Consider the following 19,885-nt stretch of genomic DNA (forward strand, 5'->3'; position numbering starts at 1 on the left):
AACTAAGGAGCCATTTGTCCTACGATTACATACAACAAGCTCTTCGGCGCCGCGTTTGCGGGACTCATGTTTCGCGCTGTAGGGGATTTTAAAAAAGTGACGTGAGTGGCAGTGTGTGTGTGTGTGCGGGAGGCAGAGCGGCAGAGAGAGGCCGCGATCACACCGAACGCGTTTTTGCAGTTGGAGGCGCCTCTTTTGAATGGTTTTCTGTTGGCAGTGAGCGTTCTACGCGCTGCTTATGCGCCCCAGGCGCCTCGCGTTTTTGCAGGAGCGTGTGAAGTTGAAAAAAAAAAAATCAACTCTGAGCGGAAAAACGCCCAACGTCATTCGCGTTCTTTTCCATTGTCCAATCGAATGAATGGAGACGAGGCGGGCCTTCTGTTGTGGTGACGGAATTTTACGGTTGCTTAAAAAGTCCGGAGACTGCAAGAAATAGAGGAGAAACCTTTTGTGTCTATCGTGGGTAACCCGGAGCTGTATTATTTAGGGCTTCTGCTAATATGACAGTTTACTTAACAGCATAAAACTAAGATTTTAGAGTGCTCGCGCTATAATCCTTTGATTTGACTGACAGGACAGCTGTTTTGGTCGTTGCTTAGCAACATTAAAAAAACGCAGCACGCTCTTTTATATTCTGTTATTATTAAAAGTCACCAAAAAAAAAAAGGCAGTGCTGTGCGCCTCGCGTTTTTAGAACTAAAAGACGCGTTCGGTGTGATCGCGGCCAGATGCGACAGAGTTGCGAAATTGCAGGCGCGGCTCGAAATGGCTGTTATTTCAAATAGCGTACCATATTTTAAACTAATCGGTTAACCGGTTTCAACCGGCTAATGAGGCTCGGTGGTCGGTCAAGAAATTTTTTAGTTTTCGCCATCCCTAATCTGCATTGCAGAGCTAGTGCAAGATGAACATTTGTGGTTAAAAAGTATAGACATTTATAAAAACAAAATTGAAAATGACCAATTGTTTTAGTAGATAAGACTTTTATTTCTTGGTTGGGATCATGTTGAGCCCTTTGAAACTGCATTAAAACTGCAATTTGTACCTTCAATCCATTGGCCACCATTCAAGTCCACTATATGGAGAAAAATCCTGGAATGTTTTTCTTAAAAACCTTAATTTCTTTTCGACTAAAAAAAGAAAGACATTAACATTTTGGATGACATGGGGGTGAGTAAATAAGGATAATGGATACAAATCACATCTTATAAAGTATCACTCACTCTTTGGTTCATACCATCGCAACTGGCTTCTCAGTTATCAAGTGTATCAAAAAATGACCACAGATTACTTAAAAATCAATATACTGTTTCAGTATTTGTCTTGTTTCTGTGGTCATTTTAATAAATGTCTAGCCTACAGCAGAGCAGAGTGTATGGGAATGTGGAAAAATTACAGAGGAACCTTTTTAATTCTAATAATTTATTTATCTCAAGTGCATAAGCAAATATGATATGTCAGTGCGTAAAGGTCTTGCAGCAAGTTTAAAAGCTGTGCACTTTGTCGGAAGATTCCCTCCACCATAAATAAAACCCACAAACGAACAAAATCATATTTACATGAAGCAAAAACAACATCAACAACAACAACAAAAAGAGAAAGGATGAACCCACATGTTGAGCACTATTGAAGTTCAGGGAGAAAGAACAGGGTTTAAAGTCACCTACATTACTAGGCTATTTACAATAGCGCTTTAAAACATGACACAGCTTTCAAGAACAACAGCTTTCCCAGAAAAGCTTAACCACAGTTTGCCAAAGAGGATGTGATGTGTTATTTTACTGTTGTTTTTTTTTTGGAGATAATTGGAGAAATCTTTCGAGAGCATATGATGGTGGCATTGTATTTGAGAAGCACAGGATTACAGCAGCAGCAACTAGACAAGAAGCCAAAAGAAAAGCTTACCATTTAAATCTTATTCCTTCAAGTGAATCAAGGAAAAAGCTCCTTTGTGGTTTGAGTGGTAATGAACTTGAAGGCCCTGTGACAAGGGTGGCCCACTAAGGTCCTCTATGGTGATACATACTCATTGGGCCAGGGTGAGGGGGACCCAACCTTAAAAAAGTGACATCCCAAGCCCATTGAATAGATGATATAGCAGCAGAAACGTTAACAAGGAGAGTTAACACAGGTTGGTTAGACTAGGACTTCAGTCCGGGAGACTCGCAGAGTTTTGGTCCAACTCCAAATAAACACACCTGAAGCTAATCAAAGTCTAAGGCTTACTAGAAAGCTACAAGCAGGTCAGTTATTATCAAGGCTGGAGCAAAACTCTTCAAGACTGAACTAGGACTAGGTATTTCGTCCTTGCCACCTAAAAATCTTTAATTCAGGAAAACAGATCCAGTAATGCATGTAGCCAATTACAGTCATTCTTGTGTAAACCACATATAGTAACAGCAGTGTTAAATCCAAGTCCATTTAAAGAAATTAAATAAAGGATGAAAACTAACCAGGAATACACAGATGGAGGCTACTATAGACTCAGCTTTTGAGTCCAACAGACGTTACAAACTGTTAATGAACTTCCACGTTTGCTTTGGGAATTAAGGAATACTGTATGCATTGACAAAAGAGAGTTTTTAATGATGTTTTACACTTTGAGAGATGATGTGTTGAGGTGAACGGAATAATGAATGTAAAGTGAGTCATTTGGGAGATACATTCATTAGTACATGTGTAAAATCAACTTTCAGTGGCAACAAATCATGCCCAAGCACACAGATGTGAGACATACTGAAAGTTTCCTTGCATGATAATTAAAAAATGACCAATACATAAATGAAATCAAAAATTAACTGACACATTCACACAAACAAAAACATTCACAAGGACCAACTGGTGATGGATAAAAAGTATCCAAATTGGTTTGAGAAAAATCGCCACCATTTTAGAACTCATAAAGGCTCAAAGCAAATAAATTGTGAGATTATATAATGAGATAGTGACAATTAATGGAAACATATATTATGAAACATACATATGCAATATAAATATCCCACCCTCAAAATAAGAAACAAGTCACATTGGCTTTGTGACAAATATAAATTAGACAAAGAATGGTCCCCAGTATTATAAGATTTGTCCGATGAGGAATTAACATTAAACATTCTATAAAAAAAAAAAAAAAAAAAAAAAAAAAAAAAAAAACATGAACATTAAAGAAATTATGCTTTAAAATGAGCAAAAATTGTAAAGTAACACAAGAAAAGGTGCTTATTAGAGAGATAAATGTTGGTTAGGAATGGCATCATGTTCTATAGACTGTTCTTCAGGATTTAATCCTACATTTTGTAGTGGATATAGTGTAAGGCAGAGGGGCTTGAAGCTCAAAACACAATGGACAGGGTGTATTTCCAACCAGGAACATCACTAACAGCACACATGTATGTAATTCAGTCTCTACCGATACACAAGGTTAAAATAAAAAATACGTATTCAAGCTCATCTTGCTTCAAGCTCACACTGACTTTCTCTATTGAAGCTTGTTATGTTAAAAAACTGACTGCACCTTTCAGGTAAGGCAGGTAAAACTTGGTTGGATCATGTCATGGGAACTCATATTCTGTGTATTTGATGTACCTGTAATACTGCTCAAAGTCTACAGATTGATGGTTTTCTAAAACAGTAACTAAGGACTAAAAATGGGGAAAAATATTTATTTAAAAAAATTAAAATGTAAAAAAAAGAAAAAAAATTGGTAAACTACTGACACTCTCACATAATTCCTCAATTGACAGTACATTGCAGTGATCTTTAGGAATACTTTTGCAAACCTCATAATCCACAATCACCTGTGGGACACCCACAGGTCAACCAAGTCATACTTGAGAAAAAGTCTTTGCTTTCGAATCCCAAGCCCCGTTGCCTTTTGTCATCTTTAAGGTAATGCCTCTACGCAGATCTGCTCCTCTGTAATCTCATCCAGCAGCTGAACGTCAACAGGACTGCAAATGTCACTGTCGTACACTTCTGTGCCCATCAGAGCCTCCTCCAGAGCCTCAGATTTGGCTTTCGGAAAGCCGTGCTGTTCAGACGGTGAGGTGCTTTCGACAGACTCTAGGTCTTCGATCCCAGCACGGTAGTGAATCATGAGCAGAGTCAAAGCTTGGAGTCGTTCACCAGACTTGGCCAGAGCTGCCGAGATGAGGGTCTTGCGTCGGGAGTCAATCGTGTCTCGCTCTTCCACACTCAAGGTGTTGTTATGCTCCAGCTCCTGGTCGATCTCCTGCTGCAACTTGTCCAACATGAGCTCCAGTTTCTGTGAACGCTCATCTGTCGGAAGGCCACGGTAAAGATCTCGACCGATCTCTTTGACGGCGATGAAAACGCTGTCGTCTAGCCCGCCTTCCTTGCGCACCAGTTTGGAGCTACCGCTACCGGGTGGGTGCTTGGATGGACTAGCCCCAGTGTAGGTCTCGGTGTCACTGCTCTCATTGTCGGATGTGTTAGGTGTGTGTTTCGGAGAAGGTTCCACCACCCCTGGTCCCATTTCTGCAACCTGTTCTGCAAGTCTGGCTTTGGGCACCTGCCTCAGATTAAGGAGTCGAGAGCTAGTGTTGATAATGTGACGTGTAAGTCCAGTAGTTGCCCGATTGATGGTAGACTTGGCCTCAGGATCTGCTCCACGCCGGACTGAGGTGGATGCGCAGTAAGGGTACTCTGTTAGACACTTCTCCTGACATTTCTTGTGACAGACATAAGAACATGTCATGCACTGCGAGGCAGCCTTGGTCCACACCTTCTTCTTGCAATAATCGCAGTAAGTGGGATTCTGGAACTGAGTGTCTTGAAAATTGTGCCGCATATCTCCGATCTGCATGCTGCTGAAACTTGGTTCATCCCGGGTGACCATGAGTACCTGTTCCCGTTCCTTTTCCCGGGCTTTTAAGTCCTCTTCCTGAAGACTCCCTTCTCGCTCACGTTCTACCAGTCCACTCGAGAGGTCTGACTCCCCGTCTGCAAGGTAAGTGAAGTTGAGCGTAACATCTCCATAGCAGAGCTTCTCGTTGAAGCCTTTGTGGGTGCTCAAGTTGCGCAAAGCAGTACGGCTGACACTGGCCCTTGGTTCAGGAGCAAATAGACGGAAGGTGCTTTGATATTCAGCTGATGATGTAGATAAGCATTCCAGTGCTATGTGTTCCAAACGCAAGCTGATGTGCCCCAAGCACAAAAGGCTACCGAGCTTGAAAGGGTTCTTGCACCAAAGTGCTACATTAAGGAATTTGTGGTGGCTTTCCACCTCAAAGATCACAGAGGCTTTGTTCCAGCGGGCAGCTCTACTGCGGTACGTGGTTTCAGGAGATTCCCAGAGACCCTGCTCATCGACACTGTCTCTAGTGTTGGAGGAGCTCTCAGATATCTTGTCTTTGGCTGAATCTTGCTTGTTTGTGGATGGAATATTTAGGATTTCCTCTGCTGGCTCTGGGTGCTTACTTACAGGCTTTGCCTCTGGTGACTTAACAGGGATTTTCTCTACCGGTTTGTCGCCATTCCCGACAGTGGGTTGAGTTTTCTCCGGACTTTTTTCTACCGCAGGTTCATTACCTTCGACCAGGCTTTGGGTTTCTGAGGAGGCAGATGTGACTTTTATATGGGGCCTGGGAGGGACAGGAGGGCGTGCAGGTGGTGGAGGAGGGGGCACCGTTGGTCTCTGTGGGGATTCAGAAGGTTCAGCGGTCTTAAGAGTTGGCGCCTTTGGTGATTCTTTGGGCTGGGGTTTGAGTGGGGACTGAAGGTTCAATCTGCGGTTGAGAATTGGCGAAATGGAACCAAGGGGCTTGGCCAAGCTGGCCACAGTTTTTTTGGGACTTTGGTTTACAGAGAGCAGGAAATCCTCTTTAGTGTCAACAGTGACTGGAGCTGCAGTTGATTTGGACTCGACAATTAACTCCTCAAACTCAGAGTCATTGTCTCTGTTTTCAGATATATCCATGGTGGTTATCGGGGCTGGGTCCTCCTCATAGCCCCCAGGCTGATTAAGATAACTAGGCTCCTCCATTGGGCCTAGGGTTTCTTGGAGCGTCCCCAAGCCCACAGTAGGCACTTGGTGCCGGACCGGCCTCTCATATAAGACTATCACTTTCTCTCCAGCTTGTTTTAGCAGCTTCGGCACTTGGACAGAGGAGGTCACTTTGACTCCTGTGCAAATAGACATGAAGAATGATTAAAGCTTTGCAAATCTATTATACAGTGCATCTGGAAAGTATTCACAGTGCTTCACTTTTTCCACATTTTGTTGTTACTACCTTATTCCAAAATGGATTGAATTCATTATTTTCCTCAAAATTCTACAAACAATACTCCATAATGACAATGTGAAAGAAGTTTGTTTGAAATCTTTGCAAATTTATTAAAAATAAAGAACAAAAGAAACACATGTACTATTCACAGCCTTTGCCATGACACTCAAAATTGAGCTCAGGTGCATCCTGTTTCCACTGATCATCCTTGAGATGAGTTTCTACAACTTGATTGGTGTCCACTGTGGTACATTCAATTGATTGGACACGATTTGGAAAGGCACACACCTGTCTATATAAGGTCCCACAGTTAACAGTGCATATCAGAACACAAACCCAGCCATGAAGTCCAAGGAATTGTCTGTAGACCTCCAAGACAGGATTGTATTGAAGCACAGATCTGGGCAAGGGTACAGAAAAACTTCTGCAGCATTGAGGGTCCCAATGAACACAGTGCCCTCCATCATCCATAAATTGAAGAAGTTTGGAACCACCAGGATTCTTCCTAGAGTCGGCCACCCTGCCAAACTGAAGGGCCTTAGTCAGGGAGGTGACCAAGGACCTGATGGTCACTCTGAAAGAGCTCCAGTGTTTCTCTGTGAAGAGAGGAGAACCTTCCAGAAGAAAAAACATCTCTGGAGCACTCCACCAATCAGGCCTGTATTGTAGTGGCCAGACCTCAGTAAAAAGAATATGACAGCCTGTCTGGAGTTTGCCAAAAGGCACCTAAAGGACTCTTAGACCATGAGAAACAAAATTCTCTGGTCTGATAAAACAAAGATTAAAAACTGTGGCCTGAATGCCAACTGTGATGTCTGGAGGAAACCAGGCACCGCTCATCACCTGGCCAATACCATCCCTACAGTGAGGCATGGTGGTGGCAGCATTATGCTGTGGGGATGTTTTTCAGCAACAGGAACTTTAGTCTTTAGTCAGGATCGAGGGAAAGATTAATGCAGCAATGTACATTGACATCCTTGATGAAAACCTGGACCTCTGGACCTCAAACTGGAGAGGCGGTTCATCTTTCAACAGGACAACGACCCTAAGCACACAGCCAAAATAAGAAAGGAGTAGCTATGGAACAACTCTGTGGATGTCCTTGAGTGGCCCAACCAGAGCCCAGACTTGAACCCAGTAGAACATCTCTGGGGAGATCTGAAAATGGCAGTGCACCAATGCTCCTTATCCAACCTGATGGAGCTTGAGGGGTAATGCAAAGATAAATGGGAGAAACTGGCCAAAAATAGGTGCGCCAACTTTGTAGCATCATACTCAAAAAAAAAAAAAAACCTTGAGGCTGTAATTGGTGGCAAAGGTGCTTCAACAAAGTAGTGAACAAAGGCTGTAAATACTTATGCACATGTGATTTTTTATTAAATTTTTTGCAAGCAAAGATTTCAAACATCTTTCATGTTGCCATTACGTGATATTGTTTGTAGAAATTTAAGGAAAATGAATTTAATCCATTTTGGAATAAGGCTGGAACATAAAATGTGGGAAAAGTGCTGTGAATACTTTCTAGATGCAATTTCAAACATTCAATTTGAGTAAGAAAAAGTAAATGTATGTAATCTCTAACCTCCAATAGCAATGAGGCGATCTCCTCTCTGTAAGTCTGCCAGGGCAGCTGGGGAGTTTGGGGTGACAGTTTCTATGCTCACATGTACCGTGTCACCATCACTGGCCGGGACATGCCTGAACGTCATTCCTACGCTCCCAGATGGTCCTTTGATCACCTCAGTCTGTAACAGATGAAGAGAAACAATATCAGATTTGCTAATACAGTTGTGTAATTGAAGAAACTTGGGATTCACAATTATAATTAGGTTCCCTGTAGATTTGTAAATTGTAAATCTTTTTTTGTTCTGCAGGTGTTGTTCTGGCATACATTACTTTAAGTTATAAGATCACCAAGTGTGACTGGTCAGGGAAGGAGGAGTTATGCTTTAGAAGTTAAGCTTTTCTTAGTAGTTGAAGGGAACGCAGTTAAGCCAAAAGACAGTGTTTTTTTTTTTTTTTTTAAAGCTTATCCTTTGACAGCAACAGCAGTTTATAATTAGGGCGGACAACCTACATTATGATGTGAACAAGACAGCCTTCACTTTCTATAGAAAGCTCTCTCTTCCTATCACATCCAACAGTTTTCATGGTGATAAAACAATGCTCTCTAAAACGAAGGAAGGGAGGTCTGCAATTACTGTTAATTTCACTGCAAATGTGCCACGAAGTAGCAGCTGCTGTTTCTGGGCTGGCTGCACCACAAACCCTGCATCACGAAATCCACCTGCAGGTCCACCTGCACCTCAGGGTGATACCATTCAACAACAGGTACAACATAAGAAGCAAGTTAATGTGCCAAACTGAGGAAAAATTCCACTGGATCCACCAAGAAACAGGAATAATGATCTGGACGGTATAATAGTTGCACAAACACCAGTATGATTGTTTTTCATTGATCTTTCCATGATATGTCCTCTGTGTCTCCTGTGTTCTTTCTCTCTCGTCGTTTGAGCTGGGGGTGGGCAAGAAAAGACAGGATGCAGATCTACGCTGCCGAGATGGATGACTGTAATTTTGCTGCTGTCATTTGTTATAACCCTTGAGAAGGGCACTGATTGAGTTAAACATGGGATGAAAAAACAGACAATCTACTCAAGCTGGCAAGCAGAAGACTGACTTGCCCAGTTTTGACCAATGACTGTCTACAGAAACATTCAAGAACCCTTGGAAAGTTCTTTGAAGGCAACACCCAAAACAAACAAAACACAAAACACACCCAAATTCAACAGTATAAAATGGATAGCTTCAACTTTACATATTTTAGATTAATATCTATCTATCTGTTATTAATAATAAATCTAACTATTTAACATTGATATCTCATGATGGTGCTGCTATTTGTGGTAGCCATAGGTGTGTGTAAGAAATGAGACAAGGGGAGAACACATGTGCCAATACCATTTGCATACATGTCAGCTTAGCTGAGATGCTGAAGATAAGTTTGTTTATAACAGACAAAATAAATACACAGGAACATAAATCTTAATGACTGAAGGGCTGCTGTTTAAACGCTCCACAGAGATGATTAATTCTGAACATTTCCTCCCTCAGGACACAACCTGATCCCACCCTTTACACATGTCAGAGAGGGTTCATGGGAGAAAAACAAAAGCTCCAGGCTCTTTTGAGGACACTGATGGTCTTTTACCAGCATGTTTGGGATAATTCATTGCAACCTGTTCAAGACAGAGAATGAAAGCAAAGCGTATGTGAGGAATCCAGAATAAAACCGACGTTTTGTATTAAATGGGGTAAATTACTAAAACAAATGCGACAAATAGAAAACAAGACACTATTGTTTGCATGGCAGACAAAGGGCTGTGATCTAGAGAAGGCTTTCATCTGATATTAACCATAAAAAAAAACACACTAAAATTACTTCCAAACATCCAGACCAAAGTCTTCTGGTACAGGAACATGTTATAAGTCAACATCAGAACTGCTTGGACCTACATTGCACTAAGATTTGCTTTAATCCAAAAATCCAAATAACTGGCAGAGGGTGAAAGAGACACCTGCACTTAACGTGGACCTTTGTTTTCCCACTTTTAGAACGACAAAATGACAATGTTCAAAGACAGGGAGAGAAGAAATGAAAGAGAGAAAGAAAGATTTGTCTGACACAGGAACCAAACGGCGACACTGAGCGGCAATTACAGGCGATTTCTGTAGCTGAGTGGTGGCTAAGGGGTAATTACACAACCATGGAAAGGCGCAGCAGGAGGAACGCGCACACACTCGTTGCGTGCGTTACTGTGTGCCTGCATGTGTTGAGTGCAGGTAAACGGACTGCTGCCGCTCCGACCGGTACGTGAGGGTGCTGTTCATGTGTCAATTTGTTGTCCGTCTCACCTCATCACCACAAGGTTCACAGATACACCCTCACATCAAGTATCAGGGAAATAAGAACAGCTTTTCAACAACAAACAAACACAGGGGGGCTGTGAGGGGGACATTTTCAGGTCAGTTCCATTGAATACAGCATAAATGTCAGGATTAAAACACAACACTTACATACCAGTACACACATTCAATAGAACCACGATGAAAACAAGCCTGCAGATGATCAAATAAAATCTCTTGTCATTATTTACTCACCCACATGTCACGCCAATCACATATGTGACTTACTTATGTAAAATATAAACTGAACAATATTTTGGTTCAGGGCACAAAATTAAAAAAGCAGCATTTACGTACAAATCATGCACATAATTACATGTCTGAAGCCATACGTGTATGTAGTTAAAGAGTTAACCAAAAATAGAAAATTCTGTTATTACTCACCCTCATGTTGTTCCAAACCTGTAAGACCTTTGTGCATCTTCAGAACACAAATTAAAATATTTTTGATGAAATTAGAGAGCTTTCTGACTCTGCATAGACAACAACACAACTACTACGTTCAAGGCCTAGAAAGGTAGCAAGAACATTGTTAAAATAGTCCATGCGACATCAGTGGTTCAACCGTAATTTTATGAAGCTACAAGAAAACACAAATAACAATTTTATTCCACAAGTTTTTCACTTCCGTGCCAGTCTTCGATGCGCATTCAAAAAAAGAGAACGAAAGTGAACGAAGGTCTTACAGGTTTGGAACAACATGAGGGTGAGTAATTAATGACAGCATTTTCATTTTGGGGTGAACTATCCCTTTTAGATCTGCGGTTGCCCTGTCAATACTTTTAAACAAATTAGATAAGTTATTACGATTTTGAAGCCACTGTACCTATAATTTTTTATTAGTTCAAGAGTGTAGTGCTAAAACCCAATTGTAACTGTTAAGGTCATTACACACTGAGTCCGGAATTTTCATATGCGTTTTTTTGTTTTTGTTTTTCATATTCGTCATCCTTTCCTATCAAAATGCTTGCTACGAATGCGAAAAATATCAAACCTGATCCGAACTTTTTATGATGGACGAAAGTTTCGGAAGCAGTGTCTAAACTTGACTGACACAATGTGAGGTCGTATTTATGTTTTAACATGCAAAAATTTCATACTCAGTGTGCAATGACCTTTAGAATGGTCAAGAATCTCCAAATAAAACTGATTGTAGAGTTGTAGAGAGGGATGGTAGTACTCACACAGTCAATGACATCAATCGGCCTGATGGGAGCGCAACAGTGATCAAAAGCACAAAATCGCTCATAACTCCTAAACCGTTCGTTGAAGGCTCAAAGTGCCCCATGTCGTATCCGGATTCGGCGATTACCCAAATTTCTGGGGTATTTTGCATTCTTTGAAAAACTTACTTTTCTTAGGTTTTTTCCCCCATTTGGAACCAAATCAGTGCAGGAAGATTCTCTGGAGAGTGAATACCAATAATTATTAAAAAAGGTTGAACTTTCGACTCTCTGTTCGAAAGGAGCAGGGCTGCCTATACTAAAATGGCTGTAAATTTTGAATGGAATGAGATATCCAAACGTATGTAAGAGCTGAATTTGAGGTCACAAGAAAAAAATCTGTGGAGCTTGGCTACTTAGTGGCGATAAAAGCCCTAAAGGTCTGTGAGAAATTTTAAAGAAACAGATCACTGGGGGCGATATCGAATTTTTTTATGGCTTAAACAATTGTATATTGCACGTTTTTTTAACACACATGCATGATATTTGTATCATACGACAGACCTCCACTTTCCAAACAACTTCGCCTCTAGAACCACTGCTATCAAACCGTTTGTTAAATGATTAAGAAGATGTCAGAAAACCTACTTTTGCGAACTAGTCCTAGGTTTTGAGCTTAGTCTGGAAAAAACACTGCAGTACAATTCTCTGGACTCTCTAGGTCAATAATTATCAAAAAATGTTTAAATTTACCCTTTGGCAAGCTATAACGGGGTCGTTTAAAAAAAGGGGCCTGTCCAAATATACCCAAAAGCCTATAAATTCTAAACGAAAGCTCAAAACTTCACGAAACCTGGTAAGCACATGCAACAGGTGATTCTGAACAAGCATGCAAAGTTAAACAGCAAACAGTCATAAACGTTAATTTTTTTATTTTTTTTTTATCATTGATTAAGGTCATTACAGGCTTGAAAAATAATGTCTTTTTTCATATATTCTTAAAGGCCTTAACCCGGTAAACGCTGACATTAAACTGATCAGAAGTGACAAAAACTTCAAATGAATGCTATTCTTTTGAACTTTCCATTCATTAAGGAATCCTATACACATGTAAAAGATCAACAAACATGCCATACAGTGTAGTGACAATCCTTGTTTTCCACGGAAGACAGTATTTCAAATTAAGTTGTAAAAACATGAGGGTGAGCAAATTCTGACTTGAAGTAATCTTAAAAGCTTTATGCTGACAAAAAATTCCTTTAAGGAATAATAACAAATGTTAAATCTGTCGAGAAGAGAGAGGCAAACAAAACGGAATCACACTTTTGATTCCATGTACTTTTCTACTTTTTCACTGATGCCTCCAAAAAGAACACAAGTCTCTCACATGGCCAACACAAAACATACAGCAATATGCTTGGCCACCCTAATACTGCCTCTAAATGCGTACAGACATCAAATGGTACTGTGCACTCAAAGAGACAGACAGACAGATGAATAAATGCTTACAGAAACAAAACATGTCACACAAAATCAGCCCTACACACTCACACCAGACCTGGCACACTCTGTACAACAAAACAGAAGTTTTCTTCCAGCCATCAGGTGTCAGCGAGTGCATGCGTGTTTGTAGGTGGTAGACGTGCACCGGTGTGATTGTTGACAGATGCCCATTGAAGCTATTGTGCCGAACGGACAGTTGGCTTGTGTGTACACCTGTTGCTGGAGGAGCGACAGTGTGTGTTCATCCAAACCTCCCACTCTCAATTTCTCTCTCCCTACCTCCATTTTTCCTGCTATCCATTTCATTCATCCTCCCACTCCCTTCATCCCCCACCTTTCTCTTCAACAGGCTTATATAAATCTACCCTTTTCAGAACAGACGCTCATCCTTTACTTAAGCAACACTGGCGATAATGATGATGCCCAACAGACAAGACAAAATTGATACTTACTTTTCTTTACCCTTTAAGTACATTCAGGAAAAAAACTCTTAAAATAATTATTTGCAATTTGTGGTTGCTTATGAAGTATCTACTGTCACTTTTGATCAACTTAATGTCTCCTTGCTGAATAAAAGTACTAAAACCTTGGTTGAATCTGATTGTGATTATTTAGCTCACACTTATAGCTTTCAGATCAAATGCACATAAATTCGGAGGGATGACAGAGACCGTGCCAAGTCAAACACTCGTGCCACGAGTGATCATGTGATAAATCAACAGAATCAACAATGAAGCAGCAGGTTCATCTTGTCCTTTGTTGAGTGAATGTGAATGAGGTGTTTGGTAAAAAGATCCATCATCAAACAACGATGGAAAACCGAAAATGCAATGTGGTTTGACGTGTTTGAATGACCGATGCAAACAGTAAGGATCAAGGCAGCAGCCTTCAGCAACTTCAGATGCATGAAGAATCAAAGAGAAAAGTGTAGCATAAGACAAACCAGAGCCTGTTTCTCTTGAGGGTTTTACCACAAGCTGAACTACAGAGGTGATCTAATAAAATTAAAATCGACAAGCACATTCAGACTCACTCCCATGAACTGGCAAAAAGAGAAAACACAAACCAAGGAGTCATGCCACAAGTTCAACAAAGAAATATATAACATTTAAAATACAAAATCTTTAGAGATAATTGAGGCGATTTTAAATGAATAAGAATGCTAAATTATAAGATCATAAGAGTGAGAACAGAGCATTTTAACTAGATTGTTTTGTATTTTATTTTTTACATGAAACATTTTGAATCCAATTGCCCACTGAGTTGTGAAGAAATTACGCTTTCTCCTATTAAAAAACATTAAGCAATTTTAAAATAATCAAACAAAAAGGTACCTTAAAAAGCTGAAAAACATCAAGGTATATTTTGTAGCTACAATATATTGAACAATTGTACTCCTCTAACATTCTGTATCCTCCTCACACACAGTGGCTGAGTTCAGTGGTCAGATGCAGTAGTGAGAGCCGTCAGAGCAATGGTCAGTAATCGAATCATCTGGCACATGTCAGAGAGATTAGTGTTAGGGTATAGGGTAGCAGTCCCCGCAAGGCATGTACACACACACAGAGCATAAGAGAGCTCCAGCGATAACTTGTTTCAAAGGAACAAGGAAAAAAGTAACAGAGACGTGAAAGGAGGCTTCGATCGATCTGAAGTGGACAAAGAGGATTTTAGAAGGATCTGGTGAAAACAGAAGTGAACATCAGAGAACACATTTCCTGTATAACAAATCTGATATTCTTACTAAGTATTTTCAAATATTTTTAGTTTTTTACCAGTAAAAAAAAAAAAAAAAACCTCAAATAAAATATATAGAATTGTTATTTAATATATTTTGTTTTGTTTCAGGCATTAATTTCATAATTTTGTTCTTAAACAAGAAAAAAAGCCCATTTATATTGCACAATTTATATCTATCCATTTATCTATGCATCTATCTATCCATTCATTCATCATACACCATCCATCTACCATTCATCTATCATCCATCTATCAATCCATCTATCATCCATCTTTCAATCAATCAATCCATCCATCCATCCATTTATCTATCATCTATCTATCCATCCATCTATCTATCCATCCATTCATCAGGCTATACATCCCTTCATTCATCTGTCTATCTATCTGTCTGTCAATCCATCCGTCAAACCATCAATCTATCCAATGATCCACCCATCTATCTATCAATCCATCCATCCTTCGGTCAATCCATCCATCCATCCATCAATCAATCTATCAATCTATCCACCATCCAACTATTTATTGATCTATTTATTCATCCATCTATCCATTCACCATCCACCCACCATTCATCCACCATCCATCCTATCAATCAATCCATCCATCAATCCATCCATCCATCTATCAATCCTTCCGTCAATCCATCCACCACCCAACTATCTATCCTACTATCCATCCATCCATCCATCCATCCATCCATCCATCTATCCATCCTCCATCCATCTACCATTCATCCACCATCCATCCATCTATCAATCCATCCACCATCCATCTATCCATCCACCCATCTATTATCCATCCATCAATCCATCCATGTATTATCCATCTATCAATCCATCTATCGGTCAATCAATCAATCCATCTATCAATCTATCCATCCATCCATTTATTCATCCATCCATGATGTTTAGATATTTTTACTGGAATATAAAACAGAAATATTGATTACGTAAATTATTTATGTACTGACCTGGCTGACAGCTGATCAACACAATCACTAAAACTAAAATCAATTACTATTTTTTTGGAAAACAAATGGCTATGAATGACAAAACTAATACACATTTATTTTTTTGAGCAAAGTGACTTAATTTTTATATCTGTAAAGGTTCTTAATGATTTCCCCCCTCAGTATTACTACAAAACTGCAAGGAGTCACATAACCTCTGATAAAGTGAAAACATTTATTTGAATTATCCCATTAGTGTCAAGGTTCAATATTAAGCAGTGGAAATGTTATATTGAGAAATTTCAGAGCTTGATGAAAACTCAATTTCAAAATGTCTGACAGCCAAAGCTGGCAGGAAGTGAGAATAATTAAGGAGGAAGTGTTGCTATGGATTAATGTGTGTTATATTAAGTTGCCTGGTTTGAGTCACATGTAGCATAATAACTGATGGCGTGGCAGAATATCATCAACACTGCCCTTTTCCAACACTCAGCTAATTCAATAACTCGCTCTTCTTCATTTCACCCATCCTTCCATCCATGCAAATTAACAAAACACTGCATTACACATAATCACATGACAAAGACATGAGGTTATAATTTATGAAATCTACTATATCCGGTTCTGACTCAAAGTTTTGAGTTAGAGGGAGATAAAAACCTTAACAAAAATCCACCACAAATTTGATTCCAAATTAAACTTAAGGGCTAAACATATATTTAAAAAACACTAAATAAGCCTTTATTTCTTGAATGTAAAACCCTCAATCTCCACAAATTTGCTGATTCCTAATCAAACTTAAGGGCTAAACATATATTTTGAAAAAACAAAATCAGCCTTTATTTCTTGGAAGAAACCCTCAATCATGGGTTAAGCAAGTTGCTCTAATTGCTTCTCATTTTCTGTTCGTGGACGAACCTATTCCAGGAAACACTCTGATTTGCACGCATTTGTTCAAAGCTGGGATGAATGCAGTCGCGTCTCATCACGGACGGGCTGAATTTTCATGTTGCCGCTACGTTTTTGTGATAGGAGGAGGCTTTTCAGAGAGAACCGCACAAAAGGGAGGGTTGTTATGGAGACGAGGGGCATTCAAAAAACAAGACCCTTCTCATCCCTCTCATTTGCAATTGTTCACAGCGGCCAGAGCGTTCTTTAACGTCCGTCATCCGAGTCGGTTCCGTTTTTAGCGCCTTCATTGTTATTCAGCTGCTCAGGATCTGTCCCCTCATCTACATGGACCCGCCCCCGGTTTAACCCCCATGCGCACGGGACGAAAGGTAGAACGAGAATGGTCGAATGAAAGATGGAAGGGAAAATTAAGAGTTTCTCCTATCAACGCTCAAAGGCCAACCATCCTTATCACTCTGGCATTTTGTTTGTCATTTTCAGTCTCTCAGCTTAAACTGAGTCAGTTACTTAAAAGTGGAGTTTCAAATGTCCCTTTCCCATGCAATTGGCAGCTGTCTGATACTGTCAGAAGATTCATGGCTTTATAACACTCTCCACAGCAGCTCTATATTCAACAGGTGACATTTTGCTTCAAAGAGCAATGGACTCTGAATGAAGGGTAGTCTAGCGCCTGCCCCAATCTGACTGCAAGCAATTAATGCCCAGGGAGAACTGTGCAGTTGATGAGGACAGTAAGAATCCTTCAAATATGTGTCAAAAATTGTTCATCCATTAATATAAGTTTCAACTAAAGGACTACAACATAAATGCAAGTATTGTGAACAGGACTACACCATTATAGTAGCTCTTTTCTGTAGATTACCATGAAATAAACTATTTATCAACTCAACCTTTACCACAGATGATGAACTGCTCCAGTAATAGAAACAGTTCTGCATCAATGAAAGATAGAAAGTATAAATGAGAAGAACCAAGGAAATAAAGACAGAAAGACAAAGAAATAAAGAAGGAAGAAAGGATTCTAACGAAGGAAGAAAGGAAGGAAGGAAGGAAGGAAGGAAGGAAATGAGCTGTAGGATAAGAAACAAAGAGAGGAAGGAAAAGAATGAAGGTAAATAAGTTAAAAAGGAAGGAATAACGAAAGAAAATAAAGAAAAAATGATGGAAAAATTAAGGAAATATAGTGAATAGCTAAGGAAAGGAAGGACGAAGGGGGAAATAGGAAAGGAAATTAATAAATAATATTGTAAAGAAATAGGCAGAGGAAGAAAGGAAGGTCACATATGGAAAATATGAAACGTTATGAACTTTTAGGAAAGTTTAGCAAAGGAAAGTTTAGGAAAGAAAAAGAAATGAAAGTTTAGGAAAGTTTAGGAAAGGAAAGGAAAGGAAAGGAAAAGAAGGGAAAGGAAAGGAAAAGAAGGCAAAGGAAAAGAAGGCAAAGGAAAAGGGAAATGGAAAAATCAAGGAAGGAAATGAGCAAAGTAAACCAAAGAAACATTTAGGAATGGGAAGTTTAGAAAAGGAAAAGAAAGGGAAGGAAAGCAAAGGTCAGGAAGGAAATTTTTAGGAAAGGAAAGGAAATCAGAAAAGAAAGAAAGAAATGGAAAAATCATTCAAGGAAATGAGAGTTTAGGAAATGAAAGGAAAGGACAGGAAAAGAAGGCAAAAGAAAGGAAAGGAAGGGAAAGGAAAAGAAAGGAAGGGAAAGGAAAGGAAAAGAAGGCAAAGGAAAGGAAAAGAAGGAAAAGGAAAGGAAAGGAAAGGAAAAATGAAATGGAAAAAATCAAGGAAGGAAATTAGCAAAGTAAACCAAAGAAAATATAAGGAATGGAAAGTTTAGAAAAGGAAAAGAAAGACAAGGAAAGGAAAGAAAAGTTCAGGAAGGAAATTTTAAGGAAAGGAAACGAAATCAGAAAAGAAAAAAGAAATTGAAAAAATCATTCAAGGAAATGAGCAAAGCAAATCAAAGGATAGGAAAATTAGGAAAATTCAGTGAAGGAAAATTTAGGAAAGTTTAGAAAAGTAAAGATGAAAGCTTAGGAAAGGAAAGGAAAGGAAAGGAAAAATAAGAAAATGGAAGTGAAAAATCAAGGAAGGAAATGCAAAGCATATCAAAGTTTAGGTTAGTTTAGTTTAGTTTATGAAAGTAAAGTAAAGGAAAGATGAAAATAAGGAAAGGAAATGGAAAAATCAAGTTTAGGAAAGGAAAGGAAAGGAAAAAAATTAGAAAAGGAAATAAAAACATCATCAGGAAAGGAAAGGAAAGGAAAGGAAAGGAAAGGAAAGGAAAGGAAAGGAAAGGAAATGAAAGGAAAGGAAAGGATGAAAGCTTAGGAAAGGAAAAACATCAGAAAAGGAAATAGTAAAATCAAGAAAGGAAATGACCAAAGCAAATCCAAGGAAAGTTTTAATTCAGAAAAGGAAAGGAAAATTAAGGAGTGTTTAGGAAAGTAAAGTTTGGGAAAGGAAAGGAAAGGAAAGGAAAGGAAAGGAAAGGAACAAAAGAAAAAGTAGCAAAGGACTAAGGAATGGAAAGACGGAAATAGGGAAAGTAAAAGATGATCTAAATAAGTTAAAGGAGTAAGGAAAGGAAATGAAGGAAGGAAGGAAGAAAATAAGGAAAAGAAGAATATCAGAAAAAGAAAAAGGAAATGGAAAAAGCAAGGGAGGAAATGAGCAAAGCAAACCAAAGCAAAGAAATAAAAGGTAGTTGTAAGTGAAGCTATATAACGTTAGAGGCTCACAGTGGTCTCTGCTCTCTAATTCTCTCTCCAATCCTGTTATTTCCAGGAGAGGTGCCCGGCCAAGCAGAGAGCAGCAATAAACAGCATAAAAATGAGATTTAGCAGCAATATACTTCAGACTGCATCAAATCGTAACAGCACAGACAAAGAGCAGCTGGCCTGTCAGACACCCCAGTACACACAACAATTAACTAAAAATACAGCAGCAGCTGACTGCAGGCAATACATACTTCAGAACAAAGTTAAAGACACTCAGCCCTGACCCATACACTCGACTGTGAGTAACAAGAGTCAACTGGCTGAAAAAGCAGAGGAGTCTTCTCCATACATCGCCTCACAAATGCTTCTCTAATGGATCGTGACAATTTACATCACTTTGTAAAATAATGCTGTCATTAAGATACAAATCTATGCAGCTGTGAAAAGTGCATCTGCCTGTGTCTCATGATAGAAATCCATTAAATTGATCTCCAAAATATTGATTTATTAGAAATGCTCCGGACTGTTATAACATTTCCGTTATCTGTTGCAACTTGCGTCATCTTGAATATATAAAAACTACACAGTTTGCGTGTTCACGTGCATCAAGACTCAACCAACCAATCAGATTGCTGCTTTTCCTGTTGAAGAGGGCGGAGCTGGGATTCATTTAGTGAGGGG

At 39.4% G+C, this 19,885-nt stretch overlaps 1 protein-coding gene across 1 annotated transcript in view; it reads right to left on the reverse strand.

Moving 5' to 3' along the window:
* Positions 1 to 1,405: 1,405 nt before the first annotated feature.
* Positions 1,406 to 19,885, reverse strand: part of pdzd8 (PDZ domain containing 8) — a 50,100-nt gene continuing 31,620 nt past the window's right edge. The window contains exons 4-5 of the mRNA XM_073827378.1: positions 7,825 to 7,987; positions 1,406 to 6,141 (exon numbers count right to left, since the gene is read on the reverse strand). Coding sequence (XP_073683479.1) covers positions 3,881 to 6,141; positions 7,825 to 7,987 — 2,424 coding nt within the window. The 3' untranslated portion in view covers positions 1,406 to 3,880. The remainder of the gene's footprint in view (positions 6,142 to 7,824; positions 7,988 to 19,885) is intronic.

Source organism: Garra rufa, chromosome 21 (assembly GCF_049309525.1).
Source record: "Garra rufa chromosome 21, GarRuf1.0, whole genome shotgun sequence".
Lineage (NCBI taxonomy): Eukaryota > Metazoa > Chordata > Actinopteri > Cypriniformes > Cyprinidae > Garra > Garra rufa.